Source organism: Crocuta crocuta, unplaced genomic scaffold, assembly GCF_008692635.1.
Source record: "Crocuta crocuta isolate KB4526 unplaced genomic scaffold, BGI_CrCroc_1.0 scaffold30, whole genome shotgun sequence".
Classification (NCBI taxonomy): Eukaryota; Metazoa; Chordata; class Mammalia; order Carnivora; family Hyaenidae; genus Crocuta; species Crocuta crocuta.
This window is the reverse complement of record NW_027528345.1, coordinates 11,249,683-11,276,737: the sequence shown is the minus strand read 5'-3', so window position 1 is coordinate 11,276,737 and position 27,055 is coordinate 11,249,683. Positions and strand designations below refer to the sequence as shown.

At 39.9% G+C, this 27,055-nt stretch overlaps 2 protein-coding genes across 7 annotated transcripts in view; one reads left to right on the top strand and one right to left on the bottom strand.

Annotated features, from left to right (window-relative positions):
- Positions 1-5,804, top strand: part of SLC11A2 (solute carrier family 11 member 2) — a 37,417-nt gene extending 31,613 nt beyond the window's left edge. For all 6 annotated transcript variants that reach the window (XM_077753384.1, XM_077753388.1, XM_077753385.1 and 3 more), the window contains exon 17: positions 4,333-5,804. In XM_077753384.1, coding sequence (XP_077609510.1) covers positions 4,333-4,410 — 78 coding nt within the window. In that variant the 3' untranslated portion in view covers positions 4,411-5,804. The remainder of the gene's footprint in view (positions 1-4,332) is intronic.
- A 3,236-nt stretch (positions 5,805-9,040) lies between these two features.
- On the bottom strand, positions 9,041-24,638 carry HIGD1C (HIG1 hypoxia inducible domain family member 1C). Its single transcript, XM_077753383.1, has 3 exons — positions 24,545-24,638; positions 19,661-19,795; positions 9,041-9,581 (listed from the first exon to the last, which is right to left on the bottom strand). The coding sequence occupies exons 1-3, from the start codon at positions 24,636-24,638 to the stop codon at positions 9,517-9,519; spliced, it is 294 nt and encodes a 97-aa protein (XP_077609509.1). The 3' UTR covers positions 9,041-9,516.
- Between the last annotated feature and the right edge of the window lie 2,417 nt (positions 24,639-27,055).

Sequence of the window (27,055 nt, the reverse complement as noted above, 5' to 3'; positions counted from 1 at the left end):
GCTGGTTGATATTTTGTATTCATCTGAGCCCCTAAAAGCATTATTGCTGACCATTTTGCACACAGTCAGAAGCACAGACTGGATGGATTGTCTTTTATAAGGCATTAAGGATAAACCACTATTTCACTGACCAGACCTTTTCTTAGTCCCTCAAGTAATCTCTCACAGAATCATGAAGGACACATTTCCCTGAGTGTTCCTCCTCACGTCTTTCCCCTCTCCCTGTCGTCTTGCCCCCAAGCTGGTCTAAGGGCGCTCTGTAAAGATGCTGGAGACTGACATATTGATCTCCCATCTGCCGTACTAGGTGAAGGTGAACTTGACAAGAAAAATTCTTTGTGAAGACAGTACAGTAACACTGTCCTTTTCCCTGAGTCTGTGTGGGTCCAGTCAGTCTCAGACTCACAATATGTATTTAGAAGTTCAAGTAAAGCTGCTTGTTTTCTTTTTAAAGAAATGATGATGTTGGAAATTTTCTTCCCCGTTAGGTGGCATTTTAGAATGCTGTGTGTGGAGAGTTTTACATAAGTGTTAAAAACACTCCCAAACCTTATTCCATGTGATCCCCTTAGAAAGAAAGTGTACTTCAGCCAGTACTCTGGGTGCAATAAACGATGCTTCTGAAGTCTTCCAGTGCCACCATGCGCAGTGTGTGTGTGTAATGTTAAGGGTATACAATTGTACCTTTGTAAATCCGTCCTTGTTCTTCAGAAATGTGACATGAAATAATTGTGCTGCTTCAGCCTCTTGGGAATTCATAGGGATGGGGCAGAGCTGTAGTTTGGCTCCTGTGAGGTCCTGCTAGTCATATTACAAGTGGTTACAACTGAGTTGTTAGTGACCATTTAACAGTATGTAAACTTGGTTTGTAATTAAAATTTTTTTCTTTTTCCTGTTTGGTTTCCTGGGTATTTTTTTTTCACCTTGAAAATACCTAACTTCTGAAATACTGGAACATCAGCCATCACCTGGATTGACATATTAAGCCCACATTGTCAGTGATTTTCTCTTTTGAAGAGATGGAGGTATATAAATAGGTTTAGTCCCCAGAAGACTTAATGGACTGCGAACACCAAACATTAGTATCAGTCTACCCACTTAGTCACATACTGTGTGTTTTGCTATTGCCAAAGGTCACATCATTGCCTTATTTAAACTCGAAAAAAATTGTTATTCTGCCTTTCTTTGCTCTAAGCTGAACATTTTTCTATCTGTAGTCTTGTTTCACCGTTGAAATAGGCTTTTATATTCCATTTATGCTGCCAATAAAAAGTATAAGTGTTTGAGAAGAGAAACCAAAATTGTTTAGCTTGAAAACTGAAAGTATTTTGGCAGAATGGATATAAACGGAAATATTGGCACCATTTAATAAAAACAAAGACAAAGCTCAGGCCTAATAAACTACTAGCCCTGTCACCATACAAATGAGAGGAAAATCTAAGCACTTCATTTATCCCAAGATTGTCACTTGAACTTCATTTTCCCTTTCTCTGTCGTAAGCTTTTCCTGTCTTATAGGAGCTGAATACTATGACACCATAGGAATAATCTGGGAATTCTGCTCTCCGTGTTGTCTGTCCTCATTGATCTCTCCCTTCTTATCTTGGGTTTAATTTCCAAACTAAAACAGGACGCAACAATTTGAAGATCCTGATTTCAGACATTTCTTTTAACTCTGCCCTCTGGAATGCTCTCTACCCCTTTATTAGATAGGACCAATGAATCTAAATGTGTCGGCTTCCCTTGGCACCTTAGCTTATGAATGTTAAAAATGGCTAATGCTGACTACTGTGCTCATCCCGGTCTGAGCACTCATACGACCTCCTTTAACTGTTCTAACAAGAGGATCAGCCTTTATATTGTTGAGGCAACTGAAAGGCCAAAAAGTAAACTTCCTCAAATCTCACATCACTGGTAAATGAGCAACTGGCATTTCAACTTGAATAGCCTAACTCCTGAGTCCCGGTTGTCATTACCAACCCATGCTATGTGATACATAGTATACTCTTCGTGCAAAGTTAAGACACCAAGCTTTGGTGTCTGGCAGTACCAGGAACACATCAAAGCATTTCCCTTGATACTCTGATTAGTGATAGACTATATTTTAGCTCAGAGGTTGCCAACTGACAGACTAATTTTGTTTGGCCTGTGCTAAATTTGAAACAACTCTGAATGCTTTTTGGTAGACACAGAAGGCAGACAGGGCCCTCTGTGGTCCTACCCAAGTAGTAGCTAAGAACTACTATGAAGCTTACTCATTTGCATTATCCCTCTGCCCCTGTGACAGTAGTTGGCTTATTCCTGTGCTATTCAGCCCCACTTCTTTCTCCAAGCAATATGACAAACTTCTCCAGTGAAGGAACTCTGTCTACAAGTCATCTAAGTGAGTCTGGGGATCATAGGACTCATAATGCAACCCTTGCTTATTTAATGAGGAAGCCCACCAACTCCGTTCTCTAGTGAAAGGCAGCAATGAATTTACAGTGTATCTGACAGTTACTCTTGGTTACTAAACCCTGAAATATAAGACCCTGAAGTAAATAAAGAGGCTTATCTGAAGGGCTGTTTCTCCACTCTAAGGCCAGTGTTAGTAACTTCCTAGCCCACTGCGCCTAGAACAGTTTTATTTTGGGCTTTATTTGGTGTCCTCTTCGCACGGTCGTCATAAGCTTGTGAGGTATACAGGGCAATTTGTAATGTGTTAAAAAAAAATTCTGTTTGTTGAGGTGCCAAGTGGCTCAGTCAGTTAAGCGTCCGACTCGATCTCAGCTCATGATCTCATGGTTTGTGGGTTCGAGCCCTGCAACAAGTTCTATACTGAGAGTGCAGAACCTGCTTGGGATTCTCTCTCTCTCTGCCTCTCTGTCTCTCAAAATAAATAAATAATCATTAAAAAGTAAATATTAAGAAATTAGATTTGTTGAAGACTAACATAGCATATTCGTGTACTTGGCATTTTCAATTGTAGCATTTATTCCCATTTTACAAATAAAGATAAGGCTCCAGAAGGATACATGAACTTGCTCAAGGTCATAGGAAGTGGCAGAATTAGAGCTTGAACTCAACTCTGGTGCTTTTCCACTGTACTATAATAGGAATATTTTCTTCCTGTGGATTTATAGTCCACATTCGCCTTAACTCACAGGTTGTTGATGCCAAGGGGTGATAACATTCCTAAAGCTCTAAGTAATAACAATAGGGCTGAAATGATATTCAGTGATTATCTCACAGTGTATGCAGAGGAGAGAAAAAGAGTAAAGTACTTCACAGATCTCAACACAAACCATAGGGATTCAGGTTTCCAGGAAGGTGGTTTGGCAATCTTTTTTGTTTTTTTTCATTTTATTTATTTTAGAGGGAGCAGGGGAGAGGGGCAGAGGAGTAGAGAGAGAGAATCTCCAGTAGGTTCCATACTCAGCATGGAGCCCAAGACGGGGCTTGATCCCACAATGCTGGGATCATGACCTGAGCCAAAATTTAGAGTCTGATGCTCAACTGACTGAGCCACCCAGGCACCGATGGCAGTGTGTTTTGAAAGGCAGTCCAAGTGATTCGATTCAGCCTGAAAAAACATTTGGGACTCAGGTCATCTCCCTGTTGCTCTTAGCACATGCTCTTTTCTTTTTTCTTTTCTTTTTTTTTTTTTCTCATTTTGTAGTTAAAGAATTTGCTCACGTGCCAGAAGATCGTGGGGCCTGGATCTCGGGCTTAGGATTTAGACTGAGCTCAGGATTTAGAATTAGTATTTGATTCTAATATTTATTTTAATTATTTTAGAGTTTATTTGATTTCTAAAACAGTACTAGAATGCAAAAGTGCTCCGTGTGTTTGTTTGCTCTTCTTATCACAAGCACCCATCCTGAAGCAAGTGTGTCACAAGAATAGTCAAAGTGCACATTTTGCTGAGAGCATTTGGCATTATCTCAGTTCTTAACTATTTCTGCTCCTAGCTAATATTTTATGTAAACCATTTCTGTAAGCCATTTCTTTTCTGGAAAAAAAAAAAAGCCTATATTGATGTGCATCTGATTATAGGTACCCATGTGCTGGTTTCAGTATTTAAATACTCACAAATCAGGAGGCGCCTGGGTGGCTCAGTTGGTTAAGTGTCCGACTTCCACTCAGGTCATGATCGGTTGGCTTGTGAGTTTGAGGCCTGCATCCAGCTCTCCGCTGTCAGCATGGAGCCCGCTTCGGATCCTCTGTCCCCCTCTCTCTCTCTCTCCCTCCCCCACTCACATTTGCTCTCTCTCTCTTTCTCTCTCAGAAATAAACATTAAAAAAATAAATACTTGCCAATCAGTCTAACCATTTTCCATTTTTTTGTCCTTAGTACCATCTGGGATTGACAGCTCAGCCTGAACTCTACCTTCTGAACACCGTGGATGCTGACTCACTTGTGTCTAGATGACTGACAGCCTGAGAGACTGTTTCAGAACCACTTTGTCTTAGCCCTTTTGTGCCAGGTGTCCTGTTAACATATCTCTGTTAGTTCAGAGGTGAGTTTTGTTCAGATGTTTTGAACAAAAGTCAAAGATTTCCTCATGGGAAGGGTGTTAAAAGCTGACAGCTCTAAGTGTAGGACAGAGACCCACCCACCTCACAATAGTCCTACGATCGCCAGAGTTAAATGATTGGCCCATGGCGGCCACACACCCCTATGGGCTTGTGTCTTGACTTCTGGAATTTTAAAAATATATATGTGTATGTATTTATGTAAACCTGAACACGTCGGTTTGGGTAGAGTTTTAAGGTTATATGAAATTGATAGGTCTTATTTTTTTAAAAGCTACAGGTAAATTGGATATTTTTTTTGCTCTGGGTCATAAGTGAGAAAGGAAAGAGAGGAATGCTCTTTTTCAGAATGATCTAGTCAAATTGACTTAACCTTTTAAAGTGACACTGGACTATGGCTAGTTAAATTCGATTTCAGTTTTAACCAGGTCCTTAGCAACTACTTGCGACCAGCCCGTCATTTCTAAGGAAAACAATTCTTTTCAGCAGATTTATCCTGGTTATTGTGTGCTTTATAATTATTATTCTCTGTTGCTTTTCTTAAAATCTTTTCAGATGTGTGGTGGTATTTCCCAAAGAGCTTAATACCTTATCATAAGATTCAGAAACCATACTCTCACCAACGATTGGTTTTCCATGAAACATTATAACTCAGCCTATTCTAGCATTTAAGCTTTAGGTGTAAAAAAAGAAACTTTCTTCTTCTTTTTTTTTTTTAGAGAAGAAACTTCTAACATTTAACTTTGTAAGTCCCAACAGAAGATGATTGAGGTTGTTTTCTTTCTAATGTTTGTAGAGCCCTACCATGTCTTTTCTTCCCATTTCTCCCATTAAACTTCCACAAACACCATTTCTAGGTCCAAAGTCTATTTCCAGGTTTTCAGGAATGGTCAATATTTCTAATGTTGAATTTCCTTGAATGCTAAGCATTTTATTTTAAGATGTTTATACCCAGTAATACGAGAGCAGAACTAGACCAGGACTTGGATGGCTAGTTCTCGTGTCATAAACTGCCTGCCTTTTTTTGTTTTTTTGACTCCTGTTCTTAACCAGGACTTTTTCCTTAAGATTTTTAAAATAAAAAAGTTAATATTTAAAAATTGAGAATTTTTTGCATAATTATCCGATGGAAAAGAAGATTTTCCTCACGGGGCCCACATTCCTGCACGGAATTGCAATTGGCTGGAACTAAATAGCAGCTGTCCATTTTTAATGGACTGTGTACTTCAGGGTGGCACAGACTCTTTGGTTCATTTCCTTCTAGCCCCAGAGGCGTTGAGTTTGCAAACCCTGCAGCTTTTGTTTGACTCTGAGCATCATTTTCTTCTTTCAGCTTAAAAGTAAAATCTCTGACCTCTTATTTTAAAATTTAGTATTTTTCAGTAAGACTTTTTAAAGTTCCAGATATTGCTTATCTTCGTTTATAAAGAAAGACTTGGTCCTCTAAGTGGCAGGGAGTTTTCTAAGGTAATACTTTTTAAAAATTCTCTCATTTCTATTTCAGAGGCCCTTGAAACTTCTGGTAAGAGTAGCATCCTTACATTTGTAGGTTAGAGTCCTTCTGATCTTAAAAATGAAACTGAGTTAACATCAGTTATCAGCTTTCACTCGAAAAAGAAATTTCTTTTTGAGAGAGAGCGTGAGCACACATGCACACACAGGGGAGGGGCAGAGGGAGAGAGAGATAGAAGGAGACAGAGAGAATCTTAAGCAGGCTCCACACCCATTGCAGACCCTGCTGTAAGGCTTGATCTCATGACCCTGAGATCATGACCTGAGCTAAAACCAAGAGTAGATAGACCCTTAAACTGACTGAGCCACCAGGTGCCCTGGAAAAGAGATTTTTTAAATGAGTTTCAGTACTTTAGTTGTTTTTTTTTTTTAACATTTTATTTAATCTCAACACCCAACATGGACTCAAACTCATGACCCCAAGATCAAATGTCACATGCTGTTCAACTGAGCCAGTCAGGTGCCTCACAGTATTTTAGATTCTTTATACACAGATAGTAACTCTAGATGAACCGATTTGGATTTTCCTCCCTCCCTTGGAAATTCAATTTCTCAGTTTCATTACCAGAGTGTTAGGAGAAAGAAGAAAAAGGTTAAAAAATCCTGTTTTGCCACTCATAAAAAGATGAAGTGCTTGGTTAAACAGAGACTAAGTACTTGGGGGAGTAAGAAACAGACTAGAGTTTACAAAAGTTTTTAAGTTTGGGATGCCTGACTCGGTAGAGCATGCAACTCTTGATCTCGGGGTTGTAAGTTCGAGCCACAGGTTGGTGTGGAGCCTACTTAAAATAAAAATAAATTTTTAAAAAAGTTTATAGATGTATCCATCAGGTCATACAACTCCTGTAATCAGAAAATTTGATAAACCAGGTCACTCTAAAATCAGTAGAGGAGATGGATTTCTAAAGAATGAGTCTTGGGTAAACTACTTTTCTAGATTAGAACATTTAATCATTCTCTAATTTATGACTTACAGTCTGGATTTTATATGTTTATATAGCTATTAACATATTCAGTCATAAGATTAACCTAGAAGCATACACTCACCCAATTCCTCATGTTTAACATTATGGAGTCAGTTTATAAGAGGATGCTCTGACAACGTATATCCAGAATGTCAAAAAAATACAATTAAATAATAGTTAGTAGGCAGCTGCTGCTCCATAACCACATGTCCACCTAATAGAAAAGGCAGTCAGAGGGGTGCCTGGGTGCTGAGTCAGTTAAGTGTCTGACTTTTGGCTCAGGTCATAATCTTACAGTTTGCAGGTTTGAGCCCCGCGTTGGGCTCTGTGCTGACAGCTCAGGGTCTGGAGCCTGTTTCAGATTCTGTGTCTGTCTCTCTGCCCCTCCCCTGCTCTTGCTCTGTCTCTCAAAAGTAAGTGTGAAAAATTTTTTTAATTAAAAAATAAAAGGCAGTGGAAACTAATTTGACAATAAACTATTTGTGAAAATAAATAAATAAATAAATAAAATAAAAAATAAATAAAAGGCAATCAGAGTGTATTGAGGCAAATGAAATAATTTAGCAAGTGAGGCATCAGGGGTTTCAGTAGTTAATAAAAAGAGCCTTTTCAGCTTTAAACATTATTATATTAAGCCTCCAAGGTTTTGCCCCAGAAGTGTTGTGTACATTCAGGTATATAGGGTCATCCTGCAACGATCCCTCTTCTTAACCCAAGCTAACGTGGATAAATGAGTATCCTGTTTCTTAAGTTTTCTACATAGATGATTTTACATTTTAATTTAAACACAGTTTGTGAGTTCTCATGCATAGCTACTCTTAGTGAATAAATATTTTGCATTTCTTTTTCAAGCAATAAATATATTCAGCTCTCTCAGAGTAAAATTACAAAAATCTAGAACCTATTGGGTTTTATGAAAAAAGCCCATTTCTAATTAAACAAGTCTATTTTTAATGCAGAGTATATATTGAGAGTGGAATATTTCCAGTAGCCTGAATAGAAATATGTCTTCATTGTGTAATCAACACAAAGGGTGACATTTCTTTGCCAGCTGTTCTCAATTTCCCTGACCTCCATGCAACAGATTAGATCCAGCTGCTGGACTATTTAGTGGAATAAAGTCATTAGATTCTTTCCTTACCTATTTTCCCAAGAGGACGGTGTTGACCAAAATATGCACACTTGTTGGTGGAACTAGAAGCGGCTCATGATAGGTAAAAATGACAATTTTAAAAATAATTACCAGTGCCAGTGGAGAAAAGTGTATATAATACACAAAAGAGTGGGTTAATACCTAGAATGCAGACTTATTTTCGGATATTCCTACATCTTTTCCTTTCCCAAATACTAGACTTCACCTTCCTGTCAGATTAACCCTCCATGATAGGAGACATCAAGGAAAAGGAAATAACCACCACAGAAATTTTATAATGCATTCTTGATTTTATTTCAGTGAATGCTTTTTTCATTTGTTTGTGTCTGCATTTGCTTCCCGCCCCCTCCCAGTCCCCATCCCCTAACCCAGTCTTGGAGTCTTACAAGGTAGATCTGAGTCACAACAGTAAGGACTTCAGCAGACTAGTTAATTTTTTAGAACCTTAGGGCAGTTATAGAGGACTTCAAGCTCACAGGTATAGTTAACATTTAATGTCTGTTTTGATTTCTGTGTTTTCTGGTGCCGTACCAGATTAGCAACAGCGCTGGACTAACTCCTTTCACCCTTACAGTTGTCATCTGGGGTAAAGGAATTTTTTTTTTTTTAGCAATTTATCTTTGTATTCCTAGAAATGCTTTCAAGTATAAAAATGAATACACAGATATTTAAATGTTAAACATTTATGTTTGTGGTAAAATAGTCAAGTTTTTAGATAAGAGTGAAGCACACAGTGGTTAACCAAATTTAAATAACAGCATGACCATTCTCCTCTGATGTAATTGTTTCTCATTCTCAAAAGGAACTTATGAAAGCTTTAATTACCTTGCCCTATTTGGAGAGAATTAAGCAATGAATAGAGCATCACATTTTTTTAAGGTTTATTTATTTATTTTGAGAGAGAGAAAGAGAGGAGGAGGAGGGACAGAGAGAGACACACACAGAATCTGAAACAGGCTCCAGGTCCTGAACTGTCAGCACAGCCCACAAACCCATGAGATCATGACCTAGGCTTAAGTCGGACACTTAAACCACTCAGCCACCCAGGCTAGACCCTCACATTTAATACAGATATAGATAATTTTTCTGTAGCCATTATAATTTTCAGATTCATTTGGCATAATATATTTTCTGTCACTAACTAGAAAATAAAAATTCTAAAAGTCAGAAAATCATGTCCTCGGTTCTGAAAGACAACAGGGATATTTTTGAGTTGACAATGACTCTTGATTTGGAAATCAACATAAACAATTGAGACTTGCTATACAAGGCTATGAGAATCCTGTCTCATACTTCTGCAGTATAATTTACTACATATTGAAAATTTATTCTTCAGAATAAATAGTTTTCAGAAGCCTTCTTGTATGTAGCTTCATTTTTTGGACACATTGAAGAATCGAGGTCTAATGTAATCCTTATACATAGAATAGAGAACACCTAGAAACAAAAAGATATACATCAATATAGTACTTATGGGAAATAGACACTGAATTTCTTGTATTCTGCTTGTAGTTTTCTAAAACTGTCCCTCAGTTTGGGTGCTTTTTTTTTTTTATTTTTAAGTGAACTCTACACCCATTATGGGGCTTGAACTCACATCCCCAAGATCAAGAGTCACATACTCTACCAACTAAGCCAGCCAGGGGCCCTGTTATCCCTTATTTTAAAAAAACAAAAACAAAAAACAAGTGCCTTCCATCTTACTTTCGGCTTAGATTATATAAGTGGCTCCAGAAAAGCTCAAAAAAGTTAGAGCCCACTAAGATCAGTACAAATCTAAATCTGAATTTATAAGGTTACCATGCCATCCTAAAATTTGAGTTTTAAAATATTGGTGAAAGAGACTGGGGAGATTTGGCTAGATAATAAGATCGAAATAATAGACACCTCAACTTAGCAAACCCCTATTCAGTGTCTGCTTGTGCTCAGTTTCTCAAGAGAGACAAAGGTGCTTCTAGGGGTTTACAGTCTAGTGGATGAATTAGCTATGAGTTTAGGCAGATGAGGTGGATGTAGGTCTTTCACCAGGATGAAGTCCTAAGGCCATGCAGAAAGGGGTAAGGAGTCAGGGGAAATAGCACGTGGAATAGAGTGGTTTTGCTCAGTTGTGGGGATGTCAGCAAATGTTCATACCAAGCAAGTAAGGAGTCTGCTCACCTCCCATTCCCACCTGTAACCAGTTGTCAAGGCTCCAGCTGTCTAGAAGATCATCTAATCTAAATCCTCCATTTTCTTCTGCTTTCTTTCTGATACCTCTTGTTAATATCTTCAGAGTGCACAGAGAATAAAGGGGAGGTAAGTTAGTTGTTCTCTTCTGAACCTAGTAGCCACATGAGGCAGCTGTTCTGCATAATTTTCTAACGAAATAGTATAACTATCATAGATCCATAAAGTCCAAGGCACAAATATGCTTACTTGAACCATTGTCATATCTATGGAAATAACATTCTCCAATGCAGAGAGAATTATAGAACTCCTTTCCCTGTGCTTATTAGGCACAGATAATTCTTACCTCATGCCTACCTCTCAAATGCTGGTGTTCCCTGGAGTTCCGATCTCAACTCTTTTCTCACCTCACTCACACCTGTTGCTTCACTGGTAAGCAAGTTATAAGATCTCTCTTCTAAATGTAAAACTCATATTTGTTATACTATGTATGGCATTTCCACATACATGGGTAGGTGGCTACCAAACTTTTAAATTGTGCATAAATCAATAATTTGAGCATGCCCCTCAAAATGTTCATTTATTTATAAACTTATATAAATGTGCTGTTGGTCAGTATATATACCAGTAAAGCTTTTCGGCTTTTAAGATAAAAAATACATTCTTCCCACATACCCGTGGATCTCCTTCTACATCTGCCAGGGAATGAGTACTCTAATTTAGAGACATCTGCCATAGGTACCTCAGTATAATATAGAATTAAGAGTTCAGGCTCTGTAGTTGAGAGCCCATGTGATTGTGAGCAAGAAAGCTTTCCTCTCTAAACCTCAATTTCCTTATCTATAAATGGGATTATAATGTACCTACCTCATAGGTTATTATTAAATAAAGACTTTGGTCTTTGTCCAGAGTTCCTGGCATGGAGCTTCTAAAATGCTTGGGATTTCCCAGTATAGGAATATCTTTGTTATGCATGAGCCTCTTGGATCATACCTGAGTTTATGTTAATGCTGTGATCCATGGTGGCCTCCTAGATAACTTCAGCATATGGCTAGTCATGCCAGAAAGAATAGCCATATGACTAGAGGGTTCTTAGACCTCCAGGGGGGAATAGGACTGGAGATTGTATTCTGTGATAGGGTCAGTGATTCAATCAACCATGCCTACCTAGCGAAGCCACAGTAAAAGCTCTGGATGCTGAAGCTCAGTAGAGTTTCTGGGTTGGTAACCACATGGATGTGCTGGAAGGGTGGCATGCCCTGATTCCACAGGAAGAGGGATACAGAAGCTTTGAGTTTGGGGCCCTCCCAGACCTTACCCTATGTGTCTCAATCCAGCTGGTTCTGATCTGTATAATTTATAATAAAACTATAATTGTAAGTGTAGAGATTTCCTGAGTTTGCAAGTTGTCCTAGTGAAATATCAAACCTGAAGGAGTCTTGGGAACCCCTGATTTGTAGCTAGTTGGTCAGAAGTGCAGGTGACCTAGGAACCCCCAATGGCTGGAGTCTGAAGTAACAGCCGTCCCTTCAGGGACCATGTCCTTAAACCTGCAGCATCTAAGGTGAGCTGTAGTGGTTGGTATCGGTATTGAATTGTATTACAGTACACCAGGTGGTGTAAAGAGGTATTTATTAGGATTAAATCACTATAGTGTACATCTGAAACTAACATAACACTGTATGCTAGCTATACTGGAATGAAAATAAAAAATAATAATAAAGTTTACTTACAAAAAAGTTAAATGAGGTAGTGATATGTAAAGCAGTTAGAGTGGGTTGCACATCATAAACATTCATTAACTATTAGCTATTATTGTTTTGTCCAGTATGTGCTTGCTCTCCTACCAACCCTGTTCTGCTTCATTCCTGACCTTAGTGAAAGGTACATCTTGTATCTGATTGCCTAAACCAGAAACCTAGGAATCATCCTGCACTCTGCCTCCCTTACTTTTCTCACTCGCTTAGTTGCTGAGTCCTCAATGTTCCTAGAATCCATCTCCTCCCGTTTTCGCCGTTACTGCTTTAATTCAGACCCAGTTCATCATCTCGTCGGCCTCTCTGTCTTTATTTTCTCCCCTCCTTTGCCAATCATCTCTCATCATGTTCTTTTCCCTTTTAACATTTTTTTTCATGGTGAATATAACATGCGTGGAAAACAGTAGACACAGTTTAAACAGCTAGATTAACAAACAGTTGTAGACTGACATACCTATAGTTGGGGGTCAAGACATATAGCAAGCATCCTAGAAGCCTGATTCTATCTGGCTCTCTTTTCCATAGATCACCACCGTCCTGACTTTTATGATAATAGGTTTTTTCCTTGTCTTTATAGTGTGACCATCTGTTTAAACAGTTTCATGTTGCCTGTTTTTGAGCTTCTGTAAGGCAGGCATCTTTCTCAGCTGCCATTCTGACTATGTCACTCCCTTGTTTAAGTCTTTCACTGGCTGACTTCATCTTGCTAACTTCTCAGCTCGCAACCATATAAATCTGTTGGGGATTTGTTTTCTATCAGTTTAGCTAAGCTGTAACTATTTTTTCCAGAATTCCCATCCCTGCATTTTTTCTGAGTTAGCTTGGCTCATAAGAGACATTTTGCTTGAGATTTGAAGGTGAAAGTTGAAGCGGTAGCTCCTCTGTTCTTTTCACGCTTGGAATGCTCATGCGGGGTCACCAGGCGCTGTTATAGCTTGTGCATGTTGCTTGTCTGCTGGCTCACCTTGCCGTCTGGGGCAGCAGTCAGACCAACAGCTCCTTCAGCTCCTTCTGGATCCCTTCCTCTAGCTTCTGTGGCTCCGAGGCCAGTGGATTAGCTCCATGATTGAGGGCGCCAGCTCCTCCTACAGGTCACGCCATGATGGAAGTTGGAGTCAGTAAGAGACTGACTCCGGTTTCTAATTCTTTGTGGGTTCCAGCTCTTCCTTGCAGATTCCGGCTTACTTTTGCTTCCCAACTGCTGCCTTGATAAATTTAGGCTCCAGTATTAGAAACATAAGCAACAGCCTAACATGGACTGTTTAACCAGCTCCCAAAGTTAAGGTCATGTTTCTATAATAACTCCCTGTTTATTATATCACTACTAGTAGTTTTACTTCTCTGGTTGAACCCTGACTGATAGACATTTTGGTAGCAGAAGCTTCCAGAGGAACATAACCATGAGTGTAGGTTCTCTGAATTGGTTCTGGGTCATCTCGAATTGGTTCTCTGGTGTGATGAGATTTAAAGATATTAATGGCCTTTTTTTTTTTTTTCCAGTAGTAAAGACAATGCTAGCAGCCCTGGGCATGCTAGCAAAACATTTTTGTAAAGATTGTTGCCTATGGATACTCATAATCAGGTGCCTAGAGAAAACAAGGCTTTGGGTGATCAGTACTTACTGTCATAGAACATTTAGTGGAAAAGAGAAGTATAATTAGGTTGGTTTCTTCTAAGTGTGCTGGAGAACTTGGGAAAACAAAATGATGGGCCTTTAACTCCTTGGTTAAAGCCCTATGAGGGACCTGAAAGCTTTATGACTTCCCAGAAAGAAACTCAGCTCCTGTAGCTGCGAGGCTGATATTTTTTAAAAACATACACAGGAACTAATCCTGTGAGTGGCTAATCACTACAATAATAAAGTTCCCGCCCTCACAAAGCCTCTTTGTCAAAGCCTCTTTGTTAGGGCATTGCTTTGGAAAGAGTAGGACCCTGAAAATTAGGATAGGGACACACGGGCAGATTTCAGTGAAACAGAGTCCTTAAATCCCTGAGACCCCAGTCTGCTCCTTTCTGAGAATGACTGAAACTTGGACTGAAAGGTAATCCCCACTAAATGAAGTTGCAATGCCAGAGCTTTCTTGGTATACTTCCAAGGTACAGCAGTGATTGTGTACTGACAGTCAATCTTCTTTACTGGGGCAGTTTTATTCCCCAGGGAAATGTGGCCATTTCTGGGGCTATTTTTGGTTGTCGCTCTAAGGGTGGGTAGGTGCTATTTGCATCTACAGGGTAGGGGCCACAGATGCCGCTAAACATCCTGTAATGCCCAAGACCCCCCTCCACAACAAAGAGCAGTCAGTCCAAAATGTCAGTCGTGCCGAGAATAAGAAACCCTGACATTCGGGAAGGTATCCAAAGGCTTAGGGAGATTGGAATGTTAACATAGATTTATCCTGCTCACTCACCCCCTAAATATATCCACTCCCTTCACCAAGGCTGTGAGAAATACATCTGTGAAGGGAGTCCTGGCATCCACGGGGAGTCCTGTGGCAGCTATCTTCTGTAAGCCAGAAATGACAGTGGGAACTGCTAGGCTTCCCAAATTCAGTGGGGATGGTGGGACCCTGAGAAGCAGGGGTCCAGTGGCACCATTTAATTGACAAAGACAAGGAAAGCATGATGACTGTAATAGGCAGCAAAGACTAAGCAGTAATCAGAATAGTCTAAGCCACAAAGACCTTTGGCATTGTCTGATTGATTATGGTGTCCCTAGAGTTGAAAGTGGTGGATAGCATTTAAGCAGAAAAGCTCTAGGTTTGGTGAATAAAAGTTTAACTTGAATCATCACAGTAGACAGCCATGCCCCCCCCCCCCCAGCCAATTCCCAGATTTGAGTCACTTCACAGACCCAGAGTCCCTTGAATAACAGAGAAGTCAGATCTCCTTAAGAAAAGGCACTGTTACACAGCTAAAAAGTAAATACTATAAATTCCCCATGTAGCCTTTCCCAACGGGATCTGTGGCCATTCACCAAGGTGCCTATGTATAAAGAATGGCAAATAATCACATTTGTGGGAGATTACTAAATATTGATTCTGAATTGATACTAATGCCTGGAGAATTAGGGTGGTCTACCAGTCAAGCTAGGAGTTTATGGAGGTCAGGTGGTCAGCGGAGTTTTGCTATGGGTCCATTTTTCAGTTGGCCTGGTGAGTACCTGAATCTGCCATATGTTATTTCCCTAGTTCTGGAATGTGGAATTGGAATGGACATGCTCAGCAACTGTCAGAATCCTCACATCAGTTCCCTGACCTGTGGTGTAAGGGCTATTATGGTGGGGAAAGCCTACTGTAAGCCATTCTACCAAAAGAGTAAACCAAAGCAATACTGTATTCCTAGGTGGGATTATAGAGTTCAATGCCATCATCAAGGACTTTAAAGATGTGAGGGTGGGGATACATACCAGTTCAGTTTGCCTCTTTGGCTAGAAGACAGATGGACCTTGGAGAATGATAATGGATTTCTATAAACTTAATCAGATGGCCCACTAGTTGCAGCTACTGTCCAGGTGTGTGGTTTCATTGCCAGAGCATATCGATACAAGCGTCTCTGCTATTTGATTTGCAGCTGTTAATCTGGTCAGTTGCTTTATTCTGTGTACCTTTTAATAAAAACTATCAAAAGCAGTTTGCTTTCACCCGGTTGGGCCAAGAGTATACTTTCACTATTCAGTCTCAGGGCTCCCTGAATTCTCCAGACTATGTCATAATCTGGCCTGCAAGGACCTTGAACTTCGCTTCATTCCACAGGACATCACATTAATCCATTCAATTGATGTGATCTATCAAGGGGAGATTAGGTTAGTACTGTATAATGGCAGGGTAAGCAGGTGTGCGGGGAATGCATGATATCTCCTGGGCATTTTTTAGTACCCCCATGTCCTGTGATTAAAGACAATGGAAAACTATACCCAACACAAGCAGGCTGGCTAATGACCCAGACCATTTAGGAATGAAGGTGTGGATCACCATTCCAGTCACATAACTGTGAATAGCCAAGGTGCTTGCTGAAGGCAAAGGGAGTATGAAATGGCTAGTGGAAGGACTTAGTTATACTACCAGCCATGAACATCCAACCAGTTGGAGAAACAAAGTCTGACAGTTAGGAATGTTTCTCCCTTATTTTGATATGAATACATTTGTGTATACATTAATCCTTTTTTTTCTATTTGCTACTTCCATTTATCTGCTTCTAATGTAAGATGTGTTAATAATAGTTAATATTATATTTCAGGATTTAGGTTACAGGATCTCAAAGGGGAATGTGACTCTACTCAAAGACAAATCAACACCACCCAAAGATGGATAAAGGGATTTTTATATCCTCTTTTGGGACAGAATTAGCATGTTTTTGGTTATATGATAGATGGCTGATTTTGCCATTGTCTTTATTTGAAAGTTAAGTGTATTAAAAGAGGTGTACATGGATGCCAGGTTGACAAGGCGTGGACAGTGGTGAGTTGGCATTGTGTCAACTTAAGCTAAACTATACCTACATTTTCCAGAATTCCTTTCCATTTATTCCCTGAGTTGCTGCAGAAGAGACATTTTGCATTAAGATTTAGAAGGCAGAAGTGAAGCAGCAGCTAAATGCTTTTTTATTCTTGGAAGGCAGCACATTTTTGCTTATCTGCTGGTCCACTTTGTTGGCATGAGGCAGCAATTGCTGTGGCTCCTGCTGAATTTCCTCCTTCACCTTTGCCAGGTTCATGTTTATCTCCAAGATAAAAGGCATCATTTTCCCCTCTGTGACTCCTCTCATCGAATGTAGGGGCTTAGAGATGGTGAGAAACCCACAAGGGTTCCAGTCTATCCTCATCCTCAGCTCATCCTTGTAGGTTCCAGATTTTTCTTGTTTCTTTCATTTTACATCTACATTTTTTTAGTTTTTAAAAAATATTTATTTTTTGGGAGAATGTAAACAGGATGGAGAGAAACAGGGGGACAGAGGATCAGAAGCCTGTTCTGTGGTGACAGGTTGATAGCAGTGAGCCCAGTGTGGGGCTCAAACTCACTAACAGCGAGATCATGACCTGAGCGAAAGTCGGATTCTCAACCGGCTGAGCCCCCCAGGTGCCCTTACATCAACTTTTTCATTTTTTTTTTAATGTTTATTTATTTTTGAGAGACAGAGCATGAGCAGGGGAAGGGCAGAGAGAGAGGGAGACACAGAATCCGAAGCAGGCCCCAGGCTCTGAGCTGTCAGCCCAGAGCCCAACATGGGGCTCGAACTCATGAACTGCAAGATCATGACTTGAGCCAAAGTCGGACACTTAGCTGACTGAGCTACCCAGGCGCCCCTACTTTTTCATTCTGAGTGCTTGCCCTGCCCACTTCAGGCACCTGCTGCAGATATGTAAGCGAGAGCCTCACAGTAGCTTAATTCTGGGCGCCTCTAATAGATCTCCTATTATATATTACTGTTAGGAGTTCTGTTCCTCTTATCAAACGCTGATTGATTCACTTACTATACCAAGCTTTATAGAGTTCCACTAATGTGCCTTGCTTCTGTGGCTTTGTTTTTAACTCTGTCTAGAATCTTTATCTCCTTCTCTGCCTAGCTAATTTCCTCCACAGTCTTGGCTCATATGGTTTAATCCTTAGAGAAGCTTCTCCGTCCAGGAGAACTCTCAGAGACTCCTGAGAGTCCAGGACTCTCGGCTCAATTAAATGCCCCTCCTTTATGCTTGTGTTTCTGTAGCAACAACCTGTGCTCTCTCTGTCATAGTATCCGTGATTTTATATTGTTTTCTCCGGTTCTTGGTCTCTCTGCCTCAGGAGACTAAATTATTTAAGGGTAGGAACTGAGTCTTATCTCGATATCTCTAGACCAGCACATAGCAAGTGCTCAATAAATGTTTGCTAGATGATGAAAATGAGCACTGTAACTTTGTAGTGAGGTTTCTTGTATTTTATTCAACACCTGTATATCACAGCTCATGGTAATAAGATAATTACAAGCCCCACACTGCTCATTCCAGAATCCTAGACCAACTCTTGGGCTGATTCTACTCTGCACAGTGTGAAAGAGAACTAAGAACATTGTGACTTGCTCTCATTAATGTAGACCCCAAAAAAGATAATTTAGGTCCCCAAAGTAGATTTCCTGTTAGAACTATCTGGTTTAGCTGTTGATATAACTGGACTTAACCAGATAATTTTATGCCTTTTCTTTGGATTTGACTGTGTTAAGTATAACCTAATTTATAGACTAATTATAGCAATAGATTGCCTATTGCTCAGACTGGGACTAAAAGGAGAACAGATGTTGAGATTGTGGGCTCTAAAAAATGTATTCTTCCCGGTTAAACTACATCAGTAATTATATCTGCTGTTCAAATAGGCCAGGAACTATGACTGCTGCTCTTAGGTGAGCAGTAAAGGCTGGAATCTAGAACCAGTGCTTTAGTTGGTTATAAAGGGTACAAACTATTCACTGCTCCTATCCAATATAAGATAACAGAACCCAAAACCTAGTTCTCTACCTTTTTAAAATGTTTATTTATTTTGAGGGGCAGAGGGAGAGAGGGAGAAGGAGAATACCAAGCAGGTCCTGCGCTGTCAGCACAGAGCCCGATGTGGGACTTGAGCTCACAAAATGGGAGATCATGACCTGAGCAGAAATCAAGGGTCAGACTCTCAGCTGACGGAGCCACCCAGGTGCCCCCGTTTTTTAAACTGCGCTATAATTGACCTATAACATGATATTAGTTTCAGGTGTACAATGATTTGCTCCTATGTGTTGTAATAATCACCACAGTAAGCCTAGTTAACATCTGTAACCATGCATAGTTACAAATTTTTTTTCTTATGATGAGAACTTTGAAGATCTACTCTCAGCAACTTTCCAATTATAGTCACCATGCTGTCCATGATACATGACATTCTCAGGACTTATTTAAACATTTTTTTTTTTTTTTTATTTCTAGGAGAGAGAGAGAGAGACAGCATGAGCAGGGGAGGGTCAGAGAGAGAGGGAGTGACAGACTCTGAAACAGGCTCCAGGCTCTGAGCTGGCAGTCAGCACAGAGCCCGACGCGGGGCTCGAACCCACGAACCGCGAGATCATGACCTAAGCGAAAGTCGGACGCCCAGCCGACTAAGCCACCCAGGCGCCCCTATTTAAACATTTTTTAAACAGTTTTTCATTTTTTGAGACAGAGATAGAGTGTGAGTGGGGGAGGGGCAGAGAAAGAGGGAGATGCAGAATTTGAAGCACGCTTCAGGCTCTGAGTTGTCAGCACAGAGCCTGACATGGGGCTCGAACCCACGAGCGGTGAGATCATGACCTGAACCGAAGTCGGGTGCTTAACTGACTGAGCCACCCAGGCGCCCCAGGACTTACTTATTTTATAACTGGAAGTTTGTACCTTTTGTCTACTGGTTGTTTTTCTTTCAGTGCTTAAAATACTAAGAAATTAAAGCCTCTTATGGGAAAGCATCTTCACCCAAGTGAAGTTCACGGTCTTTCTTACCATTTCTTCTCCATTATATCCTCTTGACCCAATTTTCATTTTCCAATATGAATGAATAAAATAAATAAAAATATTCGCAAAGACAGTGAGCACAAGATCCAAATTAAGCAGGTTACCTAGGGTCACAGCTCCTACAACACATCCTTGGGCAGCAACTCTCATGTGAATAAGATGAATGGACATTTTCTGGTCTCTTCTGTACTTTAACTTGTAAAGACCATAGGACACCACAGTCATAAAGCCTGCTATTCCTGTGAATTAAAAAAGTAGAGGTTATGTAAATAGAAGGCTAGAATCCCCAAGATTTAGAGAGCTGAATAAGATTGTCCAAACGATCAGTACTTGGAAGATAAACAGGCAGGATACCCAAGACTACTTTAAAAAGAACCATGCTGGATTTGATCCACAGGTTTTTAAATTTTTTTTTTTTAATGTTGTATTTATTTTTAGGAGAGAGACAGACAGACAGACAGCGTGAGCAGGGGAGGGTCAGAGAGAGAGGGAATCACAGAATGAAACAGGCTCCAGGCTCTGAGCTGGCAGTCAGCACAGAGCCCGACGCGGGGCTCGAACCCACGAACCGCGAGATCATGACCTAAGCGAAAGTCGGTCGCTTAACCGACTAAGCCACCCAGGCGCCCCAATCCACAGGTTTTTAAATAGACCCTTAACATTTGTGAATTCAATATTTGCAGTTTTTGACTCTTCCCAGAAACACCTAGTAATTTCTCATTTTCCTGAGGTGTGATTTCAGATTGTGCATGCTGAAAGACTTTCTGGGGGGCAAGTCACGTTAGCCAGTGGGAGAGCCAACAGCAAACATCCCAGCATCCATAGCTTTCAAATGTTTGCCTTTACTCCTCTCTACTTGTCATCCAATAGAAGTAAATCTAGTAAAATGAGAACATTTTGATCTTCTGTAAAAATGAGATATTTAAATTGTAATGAGAGATGAAAAGGTATCAATATTTGCACAAGAAGTGTGTGACCCCAAAAAGAACTGTGACTCTAGGAAACTCCAGAAGCACACACAAGTACTGTTGTGTTCCCTGCCATTGCTAATGGGAATATACTGCTGTGACAACCAAGATCTTGTGTAAATTGGCTCTAAGAAAACTGATCAACTGAATTGGAAAGGTTCTAGAAACTACAGCCATACCACCCTGAACGCATCCGATCTCGTCTGGAAAGGTTCTAGAAAGAGATTTAAAACACTGTGAGAATTCATGACAAATCACAATAACCAAATAACAGATAAAGGAGTAATTATTTAATAAATACCATTGGTACAATTTGTTGGCATGAGGAACTAATTTGGATTTGTAGCTCACAGCAGACCCTCCAAAAAAATTCTGCATGAGTTAGAATTAAATGTAAAAACAAAACAAAAATGCTGATAAAAACTAGGAGAAATAGCAGATTTATAACATCTAAAAGAAGGTAAAATAGACTTAAGAAAAAATGGTAAGGACAAAATGCCATTTTGATATAAGAATAAAGGAAACTTTTGCATAATGATAACATGAGTCTATTTTTTGGGGTTTCCTTCTATCTTGTTGGTCTGTGTATCCGTCCCCACATCAATACCACACTATCTTGATTACTGTAACTATATACTAAGTTTCCCTATCAGGTAGAGTGATTTCTCCCACTTAATCTTTTCTTTGTTTTTGTTTTTGTTTTAATGTTTTAGCCATTTTAGGACTTCTGCCTTTACATGTAATTTTTATTTTTTATTGGATTTTTAAAACTATTTTTTAACAGTTTTTAAAAACAAATTTTAATGTTTATTTTTAAGAGAGAGAAAGAGAGAGACAGAACACGAGCAGGGGAGAGGCAGAGAGAGAGGGAGACACAGAATCCGAAGCAGGCTCCAGGCTCTGAGCTGTCAGCGCAGAGCTTGACACGGACTCAAACTCACGAACCATAAGATCATGACCTGAGCCGAAGTTGGATGCTTAACCTACTGAGCCACCCAGGTGCCCCTAAAAATATTTTTTTAAGTTTATTTATTTTTAAAAGAGAGAGAATCCCAGTGACGTGGGGCTCAAATCATGAACCCAGAGATTATGACCTGAGCCTAAATCAAGAGCTGGAGCCCAACTGACTAAGTCACCCAGGTGCCCCTTTACGTGTAAATTTTGGAATAAGCTTGTCTTATCTACAAAAAACCTTATGAGATTTTGATAGGAATTACATTAAACCTGTAGATCAATTTGGGGAGAGTCTTCCAATCCATGAACACAATACTACCTGTGGTCTTTACATTTATTTAGGTCCTTTTTTATTTCTTTCATTCACATTTCGTAATTTTCAGCATACAGATTGCATATATGCTTTGTGAAGCATATATCTAAGCATTTCATGGTCTTTGGAGTGACAGTAAGTGAGGTTATGTTTTTCAGTTTCCATATGTTTGTTAATATATAGAAATGCAGTTGATATTTATGTAGGATAGCAAGTTTTGATTACTTATATTGGCACATGTGTGCCTCTCTGGGTGGATGAGGATATATTTATTCTTTCAGAGCCCATTTAATAAGTGGAAGTAAGAGAGTAATTGCACTGACATGTATATTTTATAGGCTGATTAGCAAATGAAATCAAAATTAAAATGACCAAAACAGCAAGAAACAAGTAATAATAGAACAGTGGTAGGCATGTTGAGAAACAGGCACAATGCTGAACGCTGTGAGTTGAGCCAACTCTGGAAATATATAATAAGGGGTATTAGATTGCATGTACTTCCTGCCCTGGAAATTGATACTCCAAGGAAATAAAGCAAAAGAAACTTCAAGAAGTTGACACAAAGATGTTTATAGCTACACTATGTATGAAGAAAAACTGAACAACACAAATGGCCCAAACAGAGGAAAAACTGCCATAGCTGTGAAAAAAACTATAAGCATGGGAAGTACTAATACACAGAAATGTACATATGAAATGTTAAGTGAAAGAAGAAAAAAACAGTCTTCTGTCAACACAGAGTTTCACTATATATAATGTGTGCAGAGACCTTACCAGTGATCATAAAATAATTTTAAGCAATATAAGACGATTATAATGATGGACATTGTTTTAAGATAAATAAAAATGTTTTGTGAACTTTCTGTACAGCTCACTCCCTGCAGCAGGAAATACATAGTAGGTATTAAAATAACAATAGCTAAACAAACTATTCAATAATATATATTCAAATTTTATCATTTATTTTTCTAGCAAAAACTTGATTCTCTTCCCTTATCAAATCAAGGCTCTGTTCTTAGTTAAATTGGTTTTGTTTCTTTTGGAGATTAAAGTCAGAACCTTTACTGTTTTCTATGTAGTGTCTCTGTAGTTTATATATAATTGAATTTAGCTGGAAACACTTTTATCTTACTGCTTTAATCACCCTAAATGTCTCTGGAAAAAATAATTTAATTTGCAGTAGGCACCGTGATTAATCTCTGTTCATGACAGTAATCTGTTCAAGGTACATCACGTTCTTGAATTGTTTTCCTAGTTAAAAATGCTAAGGAAGATGAATCACTATAACAGTATTTGCTTCCATTTCTTGTGGGTGCTATTATCAAGCTTTAATCAAATCAAATTAAACTTCTAAACAGCATATTAGTATAAAGTAAAATTTTGATTCTTTTTAATATGTGAATAATGACACTTATGAGGTTGCTACATTTTCAATGATAATAGAAACGTAATGACATACCTATTCAGAAGGTTTTAGGGAATTAATCATTTATGTAAGTGTAACTTACATAATGTCTCATTTAAATAAATTATTTTTATAACTTCCAGACCAAATGAATACCAGGAAAGAGGCATGGCTGCAGTATGCAATAATAATGCTTATATCAGCGTAAGCAACCAAAAGAAGAAAGAGAAAACTTAGATTTTAAAACATATTATTGGTGCTTAGATTGTGTGTGTGTGTGTGTGTGTGTGTGTGCGCGTGCGTGTGCGTGCTGGTTTTTTTTTTTTAAGTCCACATACATATAGTATTTGTTCTAAATATAAGCATATTAAGTCTGTGTCAGGAAAGGATAAAGAGGTTAAGACTCCAGGTGCAGGTCTAATTATAATACCACTTTTTAAAAAAATATTTTTATTTATTTCTAGGAGAGAGAGAGACAGCGTGAGCAGGGGAGGGTCAGAGAGAGAGGGAGACACAGACTCTGAAATAGGCTCCAGGCTCTGAGCTGGCAGTCAGCACAGAGCCCGACGCAGGGCTCGAACCCACGAACCGCGAGATCATGACCCAAGCGAAAGTCGGATGCTTAACCGACTAAGCCACCCAGGCGCCCCATAATACCACTTCTTTAATCTAGAGTTTATTTAACCCTCAACCTCAACATCTGAAACATTTCCGGAAACCAGCAAAAAGGGCCACTGAACATGAACATCACAAAGTTTATGCTCTCAGGGGTACAGATAGGCCTCAGCTTTTTCATTCAGAGCTTCTTTACTCTGAGTTGACTAACAATTCTTTTAAACTCGGTATCTAGCTTCTGGTGCCCCAGAATACTAGTAGCAGAAGGTTTTGATTGCACTCAACATTAATAAAAGAGACAGAAAAATCTATAAATGTCAGACACAAGAGCTTAAAGGTTGGAGTTAGAATGGAAAGAGACAGATACATCTCAGTAATAACTCTTAGACTTTCATTATAATAAACTGATACTGCTAATGATCCTCCTCATCACAGACCTGTAAAGTTCATTCAATCAACTCCAGTTTGAGTGGCTGGGAACTAGTAATTTGAGAAGGACCTCGAATGAAAAGGAGTTAAATAAGACGTGAACCTTCATAATAAAAATAGCTAACATTTACTGGGGATTTGCCATATACTAGAAACTGTTCTGAAAGTTTAACTTCTGCTTAGAGAGGCTTAACTCCAATTATCCTAAAAACTCAATGATGTAAAACATTTCCATTCTCAAAGATACTGGGTAAGGCATTACTGTTAGTACAAACAGTTCTCCAGTGTCAAGGCTTGTACTTACCTACGGGAACAAAGGGGAAGTCTCTAGATTTCCTAATCAGTCGGGCAAGTGGGCTTTCATCCCCATCTGCTGACCACTGGTTATCTGGAGACATTTTTCTCTCTATTAACAATAGGGGATAAATGTGGTTGCTGTCAGTCATCAAAAATCCATTTACCTTCTCCCAATATAGTGTTGATTATGTGTTTTCAATTTGTTTGATCTGCCTGCCTGCTCCATTAAAATAAACAGTCCTGTTTCCTTCACCTTTTCATTATGGAATCCTTTCATTTTGTTTGGGATAGGGGATGAAAGGAAAAGAGAGGTGATGGTAAGCAGATTCCATGAATACAGAATGAAGACACAGATCATGACTGGGTTATTCGGTCTTTCACTGCTCAGCATTTGAGAACATTGGGAACCTCAGAACTTCTGCAAAAACAGTAAGGCTACGCTTTTACAAAACACCATTTTAAAGAATAATGGCAGTGCTAACATAGGCAAAATTACTTGCAGATTCACAGGTGATGGGAGAATGATCACTCCAGTTCTTCAGAATGTGCAGGGCATTTTACAGTCATTGAGATAGTTACCAAACACATACCGTGTGCCAGGTGCTATGCTAAACAATAGAAATAATCCTCCTTGTCTATACAGGAATGAGGAAACTCGCAAGAGCCATTATAATCACAGTCAACATGGTTTAGCAGCACCTCAGTCTGTAATCTGTGCAGCCCACTATTTTCACCTCAAAATTCAAATACAATGGCTTCATCCTATAAATCGGCTTTCATCAGAAAACATACCACGGTAAGTGGCAGAAGCACTATACCTTTGGCGTACCCCACCACCTGCTGTCTGTCTCCGAGTGTTGCCTGAGCAGGAAGCCGTAGATCAGAACAGGCTTTGTAAGGCTGGGACACATTTATGTGCAACCCTACTAATTGATAATGAGAAAGTCCAGAAACAACCCGCCCCCGCCGCACGGGGGGAGGGAGGGTTCTGTGTGTGGCCCGCTGGTATTGCCAAGGTTTCCACATCTGCTGGAAATTCACTAGTAACACCACCTGGACCACAAACATTGGGTTTTTGAAGACAATAATACTAAGGAAACATTAAGGCTTTTGAAGAAGATGCTTTTACTGAATTCTGCCTTCCCAGGGAGCTCCCAACTTCTCTCTGCAGCTGTGAGTCCCACTACCTAATTCCAGGACCCCAAATCAAGAGGAAAGTGGGCCGGTGGTTACAACACTGGGCTTGGGTGGGGGTGGGTGTTAGCCACCTGAGGCCAACAGTCATGACTTTGAGTATGGGGGCATCTGGGTGGCTCAGTCGGTTAAGCCTCTGACTTCAGCTCAGGTCATGATCTCCCGGTTCCTGGGTTCAGGACCCCCATCAGTGCAGACCCAGAAGCCTGCTTCGGATTCTGTCTCCCTCTCTCTGCCCTTCCCCAGCTCGCACTTGGTCTCTCAAAAATCAATTATCAAAAGAATATGCGCTTGCTTAAGGGGCGCCCCCTGTGGCCCAGATCCCGGGCTGAGGTTCCGCGAGCCTGCACCTGGGGTCACCTGGAGGCGGGGCCCTCACACCTGCGGCTCCTGCAGCCCCTCGAGCGGCTGGAGCGCCAGGCTGTGAGGCACTTGACGTCACTCTGCCCCCCGCCAATGCGGGCGCAGGAAGGTGCTGAGTGAGCTGCTGTCCTGCGCCTGTGCCAGGAGCCTGAGCCTTACGTGGCTCCCAGCGAGTTGGAGGAGGACGCTGCTTTTGCTTCTGTCGTGACCCTGCAGCCCTCGGGTGCTTGAGGCCACGGAAAAGCCCTGGCTCACCGCCTCCTTCCGGCTGCCTCCACAAAGATGAGCGCGGAGCACCAGGTAGCATTCACGGTTTTTTCCTTATGACTTTAAATTTTTAAGTAAATTCAAATTTACAGAGAAGTTCCCAGAATCGTAAACACACACACACACACACACACACACACACACACCCCACAAAAAAAAACAAAAAAACGACGGATGTCCACCCAGCTTGCCTTTTGTTAACATTTAGCCACATTTGCTTTATCATCTTTCTCAAAAAAAATTTCTCTCTTCCTTCCTTTCCTCCTGAGAACCATCTGAGAGAGTCACATATTGATGCGCCCCAACTCCTAAAAACTTTTGTATGCATTTGGGGCATTCTTTTTGTAACCATAATACCGTGGTCAAAATCAGGATCTTAGTATTGCTATAATACTACAATCTAAAGATTTTATTCGTATTTCACCAGTTAAGGTCCCAATGATGACCTTAATAACAAACATTTTTTTTTCTAGACTAAGATTCAATCAGGATTACATATTGCATGTGGTTGCCAAGTCACTTTATCCTTCCTTCTCTAATCCGAAACATTTCCTTAGTCGTTGTATTAGTTAAGATTCTCCAGAGGAAAATACCAACAGGAGAGATATATACCTACATATATATTTACACGCATATACATGTGTATGTGTGTGTGTGTATATATATATATGAGCTTGCGTATCTCCACATGCAT